The sequence below is a fragment of the Myotis yumanensis genome, unplaced genomic scaffold (assembly GCF_028538775.1).
Source record: "Myotis yumanensis isolate MYYU_CA2020_CCGP unplaced genomic scaffold, mMyoYum1.0.hap1 SCAF_14, whole genome shotgun sequence".
Lineage (NCBI taxonomy): Eukaryota > Metazoa > Chordata > Mammalia > Chiroptera > Vespertilionidae > Myotis > Myotis yumanensis.
This window is the reverse complement of record NW_027223765.1, coordinates 54359802-54371260: the sequence shown is the minus strand read 5'-3', so window position 1 is coordinate 54371260 and position 11459 is coordinate 54359802. Positions and strand designations below refer to the sequence as shown.

The following is an 11459-nucleotide window of genomic DNA, read 5'->3' as shown; positions in this document are numbered from 1 at the left end:
ACTGATGACATAGGCCTGCTCCCCAAAGGGCTCCCAGACTGCAAGAGGGCGCAGGCCAGGCTGAGGGGACCCCCCCACCACCCCCAGTGCACGAATTTCATGCACTGGGCCTCTGGTACATTCTATAATACATCATCTGTATATTGTATTGTGTGTTCATCGCCCCAAGTCAAGTTTCCTTACATCAACACATCCTGCTTCCTCCTTCCCCTTCACCCTCTCTCACCTTCCCCCGACCTTGGAGTGAAAATCACTTGTTAAAAGGGGCAATCACTTTATCTGTGTTTTCCATGTTGGAATTCTTATTTTTCAAATTCAACTGGAAATTTGGATTTTTGTATGAAATCTCTGGCTTTTAAATGTTGGTAAAATTTTACTTTTAACACTATAGGGCCAAACCAAACAGCCTCTGATTAGATTAGGAAGGGCACCAATTAGATTTCTTCATATAGCTAGATGTTTGAGGACTGCATGCAGAAACAGTGGTATTTTATTTTATTTTATTTTTTAAAATATATTTTATTGATTTTTTACAGAGAGGAAAGGAGAGGGATAGAGAGCCAGAAACACCGATGAGAGAGAAACATCGATCAGCTGCTTCCCGCACGCCCCCCACTGGGGATGTGCCCGAAACCGAGGTACATGCCCTTGACCGGAATCGAATCCGGGACCCTTGAGTCCGCAGGCCGACGCTCTATCCACTGAGCCAAACCGGTTCTGGCAACAGTGGTATTTTAAATAATATGCACAGTACACGTTAAGAGAGGAGTAAGCTTAGTGCTCCCCAGGTTTGTTTTGACAGGGGCAGAGGGAGGATCTCTATTGTAAGGGAGAGATGGTGCCTTCTACACCTTGTTCCAGCCTGTAAACTCATGTGGAAGATGGCCTTTTCTCAGGTGGGCTGGGTCAGGTTTCTTAATACAAAGTCCAGTATTTCTAGGTATATCCCCAAACCCACCCAGGGTTTCTTCTTACCACCCTAAGTAAATATTTGAGGCAAAGCGCTAAGTAGAAGTGCGCTTCCCAAACTTCATTTGTTTGCAATTATTGTTGGCAAGGCGCTAGTTCATAGTAGAGCGAGCAAATTTCTAGGAAGGAACTAACTGGAAAACTGCTGAGAATTCCTGCTCTACCCCTGGATTCACTGTCAAGGGAAACCGTTCCGCGTTCTTCGGTAACTAATGGCAACTCTGGACCCCGGATGTGACGTCAGCATTCTTCGGCTTCCGCCCACCGTCGGAACTCCGAGCTCTGGTTGTTGTGGACGTGGAAGTAGCCGGCGCATGCGCAGTGCGCCCCGTCGTCTGCGGTGGGAAGGGCTGGGGGTAACCCGCGGCTCGGAGACGGTCATGGGCGCCCGCTGACGGCCCGCCGAGAGCAGGAGGGGCGAGGCCGGTCCCGCACGCTCCAGGGCCCGCGCCTGCGGGCTGGCCGGCCCGGTGGGAGGATGAGCTGGTTCAACGCGTCGCAGCTCTCCAGCTTCGCCAAGCAGGCCCTGTCCCAGGCGCAGAAGTCCATCGACAGGGTCCTGGACATCCAGGAGGAGGAGCCGGGCGCCTGGGCCCAGACCATCCCCTACGGGGGGGATCCGGGTACGGCGGGCGGGGCGGGGCGGGGCGGGTCCGCGCGGCCCCTTCCCGCGGCTGCGCCCCCGTGGTCCTCCCCGCCGCGGCCTGGGGGGCGGGCCTGCGGGCCTGGGCCCCGCGCCCCGAGCTCGGCCTCCGGAAAAAGGGGCGCCCCAGTCCGCGGGCGGGCGCCCCTCCTCAGGGAGGGTCGCGTGGTCAGTGTTTCCCGCGGGAAACCGAGGCTCAGCCAGGCGCCGGGCCGGGGTGGGGGCGGGGGGGGGCGTGTGCGCGGCTCGACGTGGGTCTGTCCGGGGGCCTCCCGCCCTCGCAGGGTCTCGGGCTGCGCTAGGCTCTGCGTTTCCGAAACGGTAGCCTTTTGTGGGGGTAAAGGCGTGCAGGTCTGGGCTGTGTGGCCCCTGGAAAGCAGCAAGTTATTCTTAGCGACTCCTTTCCCGGATTTGTTCCTAATTTCACGTCGGTGAAAAGTCAGGACCTAAATTTGAGGTACCACATTTTGAGATTTTTTGCCCATGTCTACTGTCAGGATCCGATTACTCTATTACAGGGTGTTAGACCTTTTTGCAGTAGCTCAACTGCCCTTTCCACAGGTACCCCACATTTTTAATACTGAACTTTAAAGCAGACAGTAAGTTTTAAATATAAGAATACTCGTTTTATGAAACCTGGGGCTTGAATTGTGCTGTATAATTCGTTTTAATTTTTTATTGTTTTTAAAATATTTTTTATTGAATTTTAGAGAGAAAGGAAGGGAGAGAAAAACATCCATGTGAGAGGAAAAACAATTGATCGGTTGCCTTGTGCACACGCCCGGACCAGGGATCGAACCTGCAACCTGGGCACGTGCCCTGACCGGGATTGGAACTGGCAATCTTTTGGTGTACGGGATGCAGCCCAACCCAGTGAGCTACACCAGCCAGGGCTATATAATCACTTTTTAAAATGTTATCCAGAATAGACTCGGATTTTAGTGAAATGCCATTAATATTTATTGATCACCTATTTTTATTTTACATTACCATGATTACAACATGACCAGTCTTCAGAAAGTAGTATTTTTTAAAAATATATTTTTATTCATTTCAGAGAGGAAGGGAGAAGGAGAGAGAGAGAGAGAGAGAGAGAGAGAGAGAGACATCAATGAAGAGAGAATCATTGATCTGCTGCCTCCCACAGGCTCCACACTGGGGTTTGAGCTGCAACCTGGGCATGTGCCCCTGGCTGGAATCGAACCGTGAGCCATGCTGGCCGGGCCAGAAAGGAGTATTTTAAGTGGATATCAGATAACCTGGGCTTTATATAAAACATTTTCCAAGAGGCAAATTTGACTTCTATAATTCATTAAGATGACTTAAACTAAATTAGCAGACTTATTCTTGCTTGTTCATTTGCATCTTAAATTTTTGTTTTCACCTTTTTACATTGTTTTAACCCTTTGCACTCCGCTGTCCCCTCTCAGGGGACATCGGAATTCTAGCATATCACTCGGATGTCCCCTCTCAGGGGACATTGCAGTTTATTAGTGATTATGGGGAATTGAGTTATTTCAATGCAACTTTTTGAGACATGCATGTTTCCCTGAAGTTTTATCTTGAAATGGCACAAGAAATTAAATCAAAATATCGTAAAATTACTAAGATATATACAAGAAATGTCAGCGGGTTTTGTGTCGGACTAAACAATAAACTACATATTCCCGATGTGGGACAAAGAAAACGAGACTGCATTGTGTGTTCTAACAGGAAAACACCTGGTGGCAGGCGTCAAACCACTTATTACTGTCAAACATGCACTAATCAGCCTGCAATGCATATTGGGGAGTGTTACAAAACTTATCATGCTGTACAAAATTATAAACAATAAAATATTGTTTTTTTTGCAAATATACATTCCTCGATGTCACCCAATTCATATAAGTCCAGTATCATTATAATACGTTACTTGGTTCCAAAATTATACTAAATAATACGAGGGTCTGTAAATGCACGTTTCTGCCGCAAAGTAGCGTCGAGTAGCTGGTAGCCAATGTCCAGAATGGTTCGGAGTGCAAAGGGTTAATATGCTGAACAAGTGGATATAAACTATGTCCTTAAACTGGTTTTCTATATGCTGCCAAAGTCATGTTAAAGGATAGACTTTAATATAGGGCTTGGCAGTTTGTAGGAATTTTTAGGTATTTGTGTTCTGGCCACCAACTTCTAATTGTGCATAATTTGTGATGATTCTCAGCCACTTTTAAATATAGAAAAGGCATAATTTAAATAAATGAATTCTTTAAACATTTTAGGGAATATGCCATTTTTGATTTATCATTGGGTTTTTTTAGTAGCATACATGTCTATGACTAATACAATTACCTTTTTTTTTTACCCAGCGATATTTTTCCTGTTTTTAAAAAATTCTAGTGTAAGTTACCATCTATATTAAAGAGCAGTAATTTTAATAAAAATGCACATTTATGAAATTCATATGACCTACTATTTGCTGACATAATTTAGCAATTAGAACAAAACTTTCTCATGGAGTGGATTTGGAAAGTGGGACTTGTAGAATGAGCTTGTTATTAAGTGACTGAAAATGAATTTCAAGTTACTGTCCCCATCAGTTTACTTTGATCTTTTGAAAAAAGGACATTTGTCACCAGTATTTTGGTTCAGTTTTTTAGTGTTGCTCTCTTGTCTAGCTCATAACTATGTTTTATTCTTGATATTATAAGAATAAAATTAATATGAAGCTAACTTAATAGAAGGTAATATCAATTTGCCATGACTGCATATGACCTATAAGTGAAGATACTGTAAATTATTATGAAATACATCATATGTATCTTGGGCTTAGCATGTTTTAGGACATACCATTGTTTTCTTGATTTGTTGTGGGAGGGAATAATATACTTGCTTTGGTAGTCCAGGCCTCATCCAGTCTTTTATCTTTGTTTTTAGTTTCTTTTGGACAGATGCATACCAGTTTTCCTCTTTAAGGTCCAAAGTTAACCCACTAACTAATTAATTATATAGTAGGCAAAGAGTTTAACAGGGACAAATTATAGATTATATTCCATTGACTTTCTTTTTTTAACATATTTATATTGACTTACAATAATGATTATTGTATAATATATATAATTTTTATTTTTAAATATGTATATATATATTTTTTGTCAAAGGAATAAGTCCCCCTGTCAGTGGAGGATGGGATACTTCAACCTGGGGAATAAAATCAAACGCAGAGCCTCAGAGTCAACCAGCAGCCTCTCCTAAAGCAATTACAAAGCCGGTTCGGAGAACGGTGGTAGATGAATCTGAAAATTTCTTCAGTGCCTTTCTCTCGCCAGCGGATGTCCAGACCATTCAGAAGAGTCCAGTGGTATCCAAACCGCCGGCTAAATCACAGAGACCAGAAGAAGAAGTGAAAAGCACCTTACAGGAGACTGTGCACACTGGAGGGTCAAGAACACCTGAAACAACTGAGTCAAAAGGGACTGACTCTTTTCCCTGTGTATCCCCAGGGGAAAATCGGGCAGTAGCCACTCTGTCACCTAAAACTGAAGGCGAGCATGGAGAAACTATTAATAAAGATTCTGATATGAAGGTGTCACCCCTAAGTTCGAAAGTATCTGAGAGTGTAATTAATGTGAAAACAACGAGGGAAAGTGTGTCTAACATGTCTACGCAGTCTCCCACAGCAGAAACAAAGGACATAGCTTCAGAAGCAAAGGAACAGAAACACGAAGACAGACAGAGCAATACACCTTCTCCTCCCGTTAGTACCTTCTCCTCAGGTACTTCTACTACCAGTGATATTGAAGTTTTAGATCATGAAAGTGTAATAAGTGAGAGCTCAGCAAGTTCGAGACAAGAGACTACAGATTCAAAATCAAGTCTTCACTTGATGCAGACATCTTTTCAGCTTCTTTCAGCATCTGCTTGTCCCGAGTATAATCGTTTAGAGGACTTCCCCAAACTCACTGAGAGCTGCTGCTCATCTGATGCTTTTGAAAGAATAGACTCGTTTAGTGTACAGTCATTAGATAGCCGAAGTGTAAGTGAAATCAATTCAGACGACGAATTGTCAGGCAAGGGTTATGCTTTAGTGCCTATTATAGTTAATCCTTCAATCCCAAAGACTAAAGTAGTTGAACCTGTTGAAGGAAAATCGGAGGAAGAAGTAAATGAAACAGTTATACCCACGGAGGAAACAGAAATGGAAGAAAGTGGACGGAGTGCAACTCCTGTGAACTGTGAACAGCCTGATATCTTGGTTTCTTCTCCGCCAATAAATGAAGGACACACTGTCTTAGACAAGGTGGCTGAGCAGTGCGAAGCTGCAGGAAGTCAGCCAGAAGCACTTTCTGAGGAGGAGGACATTTGCAAGGTAACTCTAGAAAGTGCAAGAGGGTTTTTGGATACTCTTCAGAGATTAAATCATGTGTTTATTTTATTTATTTATTTAATATATTTTTATTGACTTCAGAGAGGAAAGGAGAGAGAGAGAGATAGAAACATCAATGATGAAAGAGAATCATTGATTGGCTGTCTCCTGTACAAACAACACTAGGGATCGAGCCCGCAACCCAGCATGTGCCCTGACCAGGAATTGAACCATGACCTCCTGGTTCATAGGTCGCCGCTCAACCACTGAGGTACGCCGGCCAGGCCGCATGTGGCATCTTTGATAGCCTCCTCTGAGAAATATAGGATGTTTGAAGAACTGTCCTGTCAATGCCATGTGCTGAATTACTTATGTAAAAAAGTGCCAGCCTCTCTTACCTGGGTCTAATATTTACAAATGAAATGCCTTGCTGCCGTTTTACTAGCAGTTTGAATTCCTAGAAAACAATACTATTTATTTCAATAAGATATTTTTGAACTATTTTAAGAAGATAAGTGATTCCTAGATTAATCTAGACTTAAATCAAGTAAATTTTTTTTAGTACAAAAGGCACCATTTTTTCCCCTTTATAAGTGTATCACTGCTCCAGCAGGATCTAATAACCATTTCTTTTTGCTTAGCTTTTTTTATTCCAATATATTCTGGAGATTTTAAAATTGCATGCCTATGGATTTTCTAAAGTTACTTTTTAAATGTAGTGTATTATATTTAAAAGGTTACATGTTATATGTTTGGATTAAAGAATAATATGGAAAAACATACACTTGTATACTCACTGCCCTGCTAAGATATAGATTAGAGGCTTTGAAGCCCTTCTTTTATTTATTTACTAGAGGCCTGGTGCATGAATTTGTGCTCCAGTGGGGTCCCTCGGCCTGGCCTGCGGGATCGGGCTGAAACCGTCTCTCTGACATGTCCGAGGGGTCCTGGATTGCGAGAGGGAGCAGGCCAGGCTGAGGGACCCCACCAGTGCACAGTCGGGGCCAGGGAGGGACGTGGAAGATTGGCCAGCTGGGGAGGGACTGCGGGAGGACTCCAAGGTGTGTCTGGCCCGTCTTGCTCAGTCCCTATCGGCCGGACCCCAGCAGCAAGCTAATCTGCCCCCTGGTGGTCAGTGCATGTCATAGTGAGCGGTTGAGCAGCCTTAGCATATCATTAGCATATCATGCTTTGATTGGTTGAACGGAGGACCGGACACTTGGCATATTAGGCTTTTATTATATAGGATTTTTTTTTTTAAATATATTTTATTGATCTTTCACAGAGAGGAAGGGAGAGAGATAGAGTCAGAAACATCGATGAGAGAGAAACACCAACCAGCTGCCTCCTGCACATCTCCCACTGGGGATGTGCCCGCAACCCAGGCACATGCCCCCGACCGGAATCGAACCCGGGACCTTTCAGTCCGAAGGCCGACGCTCTATCCACTGAGCCAAACCGGTTTCGGCTATAGGATTTTTTTTTATCACATCTCTCTCTCTTCCTCTCTTGGTGAAATATGCACACTCTTCCCAAGTTTTGCTGTTACTAACTACTGTAGGTATTCTTGTATAACACATGCAGCAAGTTTCTCCTCTAAGGTAGACCTAAAAGTAGAATTTTCTGCATCTTTAGTTAGATATTGCCTGATAGTTTTTCAAAGTGGTTTACTAATTTATACTCCCACCTGCTAAGTGCTTGTACTACTTTATACTCTCCTACAAGCTGTGTATGAATTCTTGTGCTGTATTTATTTTGTTCTCAATATTTAATCCTTTTTATGAGATAATGCTGTTTTATTGATTATAGTGGTTAGTTACTTTTCAGCTCGTCACTGCATGTTAAATGTTTGACTTTTGTCATGCTCCTTATCTAGAAAGTTGCATTTCTGAACGAGAAACTGGACAAAAGGGAGGCTCAGTTATTATCTCTTAGTAAAGAAAAAGCACTTCTAGAAGAAGCTTATGATAATCTGAAAGAGTAAGTATTTTACAAATGTGAGTCATTTTTTACATTTCATAGAAGCCCATACACTTGGATATTACTTAAGAAAATGATTTATAATTTAACTTGTTTATAATTATTTAAATTAAAATGGTTTATAATTTAACTTGTTTATAATTATTAAAATTTGAATAGCATTTCAATTCTAACCTTACAGATTACTTTTCTCCTCACATTATCTTGACCATATTACCTTTGGCATTGAAGAGAGGTATTTTGCAAAAAAAACCCAAAACCAACCTTTTTTCCCTTATTATTAATAATATTTTAGTATTAGAGATTTAAAACAGTGATATTTTAGTTTTTAAAAAAATACTGAGTATTGACTTGCTTTATGAAGGTGATTGGTAAAATGTGACACAAGATTCAAAATGAAAAATTTCATTTACTTTTATCTTATTTTTACATATCAAACATTGTTGACATTTTCAGTTATTAATGGGTTTTCTTTCAGGTGTTTTAAAATAAATTAAGCGGGTAATTTTTCTCTGAAAAGTTGACAGGACTAAAACTAATCTACTTTATTATAGCATGTGTTGAAGACAATGTCATTTTCCTTTTGCAAACTGAACTCATTTTGTTAACTTCGGAATATTTAAACAAGTATCATCAGTCTCAGTATTATTTTAAATTTAGTGAAATGTTCAGAGTGAAAGAAGAAAGCAGCAGCATTTCTTCCTTGAAAGATGAGTTTGCTCAAAGAATTGCAGAAGCAGAAAAGAAAGTTCAGCTAGCCTGCAAAGAGAGAGATGCTGCTAAAAAGGTAATGGAAGTTTAAAATAATATTAATTAAACTCTCTAGGGACATAGATTTTTGAGCAGTGCCTTCATTGTATTGTCGTATTGGAAAAAAGAGAGATAAAAGTAAAGGGATACTATAGAATATTAACACTTAATTTGTAAATTTTTCAATACCTTTAAAATGATAAATTTTGATACTTTAAAAAATTCTAAGCAAATACTTGTCTGTGTAATTTATAAGTCCTTGCAAAATACATAGCAAGGATCACTAGACTAATTTTTGTAAATGATAATTTCATCAAAGTAAATACTACAAGTCTAAATGATCCCTCTAAATAAAATTCATCATTACTCTGGTTTGTTAATTTTCTACCACTTCAAACATACCTACTTCTTTAAGTCAAAGTAATTTTAAAATATATTAACTCTTGGGGGGGCATAACATTTATTTATCCTAATGTAGGATTTCTCACCCTAGCCCTGTTGACATTTTGTGGTATGTAATTTTATGTTGTATAGAGCTGTCTTGTGCATGGTAGGGTGCTGACCAGCATCCCAGACCCTACATACCAGATGACAGTATCACTCTTCCCTATTGCCATCTTGCTGTTCCCCTCAGCTGCGCTAATTGAAAATGTTAGCAGACATTGCCAAATGTTCCCCTTGGAGTAAATCACTCCTAGTTGGGGACCATTGTTCTGAGTCTTACCATTTGGAACAGTTGGTTATTTCAGAAATTGGTAACCAACTAAGGTTAGTCATTATTGCTTGTATGCAACTGTGAGTAATGACATTTCTTAGCATTTGCCATTCTCAGTTAGGTTGCCTTTCCCCTTCTTGACCACTGTTAATGTTAATATAATTTTTCTGCATATACTCTTACAGAAAAGAAATATGTCATATACCTCCATTTGCTTTGTTGTTTTAACTAGTAGTTCATTTCAGACACAATAATAACCTGAGACTACCTAACCAAGTTACCTCTTCTTGTCCCTACTGTATTTCATCTGGTCCATTTAATCCAGAAATTGGATTTTAAGTAATATTTGTTTCCTATAGTGCACTTTGAATTATAGATCTAAAATAGATTGAAACCATTAACTGTAAAGGAAAAAACTTAGGCCCTAAATTTTAACACACTTTTATATGTATTGCCATGTATGACCTGCTTAAGAGGCATAGGCCATTCATTCAAGGTAAATTGAATTACCTTAAGTGACAAATTTGCTTTTCTAGTGATAGAAGACAATGTCAACAACTGTATAGTACTAGGCAGAATTAAATAAGATATACAGATGAATAAGCAGTTTGGAATTGGTATTAGCATGAATTCTGACCAGGGTAATTGAGGAAGGTTTCACGGAAGACATGACGTTCTTACTGGACCTTAATGTGTGAATCAAAATTTTGACAATTGGAAATGGATAGCAGTGTTATGGCTGGTTCAGAGCATGGGCTTTGGGGTTCCACAGACCTGGTTTCAAGTCTTAACTCTACCAATTTAATAGCTTTCTGACCTTGAAAGTTTACTCAATCTTTCTGAGTCTTAGTTTTCTTGTTTGTGTAGTTGAATCATACAGTAGTTGCCTCCCTCATAGGATTGCTGTCAGGATTAAAAGATAATGGATACAAAGTATGCTTTACATACCTAATAAATGTTAGTTGTTTTTAGCTATTTTTAATTCCAGAGCATCTCTTAAAACCAAATTTTTTTTTTTTAAAATATATTTTATTGATTTTTTACAGAGAGGAAGGGAGAGGGATAGAGAGTCAGAAACATCGATGAGAGAGAAACATCGACCAGCTGCCTCCTGCACACCCCCCACTGGGGATGTGCCTGCAACCAAGGTACATGCCCTTGACCGGAATCGAACCTGGGACCTTTCAGTCCGCAGGCCGACGCTCTATCCACTGAGCCAAACCGGTTACGGCTTAAAACCAAATTTTAAATTATAGAAGACGTTCCATCTCATCGCACTTCTCCATTGTAGCTTTTAAAGATAAACAATCTTGACATATTTCTGCTGAATCTCTGCTTTATTAAAGTAGATCAAACTTTATATAATCATGGTTTTCCTTTCATTTCACAACATGCTAGTAGTGTGAGTGAGTTTTAATAAGGAAAAGAAATACAGTGAGAAATGGAGACATGTGCTGTTTGAAATGTTGTTCCAATTATAATGCTTGTAGAAAATTTAGGTAGAGGAACTCAAGAAGAGTATTGAAATTTAACTTATTCTAATTTCCATTTGCATATTAAAACCTGTTTATATCTGAATTCAGGTTTTCTATATCATTTTCAAAGCTGTTTTCTTAGTCTTAATTAACCAAGGTAATAAATTCAGGGTAAGAATGTGATTATTGATGACTTTTGGGAATATGGAAGATAATTGAAAAATATGCCCAGAATGAAAGTAATTTTATGGTATTTACATTATTTTTTTTTTTTAATTAGGAAATCAAAACTATGAAAGAAGAACTTGCGACTAGATTAAATTGTAGTGAAACTTCAGACCTTTTGAAAGAGAAAGATGAGCAGATCCGAGGATTATTGGAAGAAGGTGCGTATTTAATTGATTATGAAAAATCTGGTAAAGATAGGAAAAATACTTGCCACATAACTAGCTGCTGCTTCCTAATAAAAAAAACATTGGAAGCAAGTAAGGTTTGCACTTAAATCTCAGAAATGGTAGGTTATAATTTATGGAAGAATGAGGAGCAAGATGTACAGAGGCAGATATACACATAATGTAGCTTTTT

General features: G+C 39.9%; 1 protein-coding gene across 1 annotated transcript in view; it reads left to right on the top strand.

The window, feature by feature from the left end:
* Positions 1–1298: 1298 nt before the first annotated feature.
* Positions 1299–11459, top strand: part of TMF1 (TATA element modulatory factor 1) — a 44729-nt gene continuing 34568 nt past the window's right edge. The window contains exons 1-5 of the mRNA XM_070390979.1: positions 1299–1592; positions 4750–5957; positions 7831–7934; positions 8595–8721; positions 11155–11260. Coding sequence (XP_070247080.1) covers positions 1448–1592; positions 4750–5957; positions 7831–7934; positions 8595–8721; positions 11155–11260 — 1690 coding nt within the window. The 5' untranslated portion in view covers positions 1299–1447. The remainder of the gene's footprint in view (positions 1593–4749; positions 5958–7830; positions 7935–8594; positions 8722–11154; positions 11261–11459) is intronic.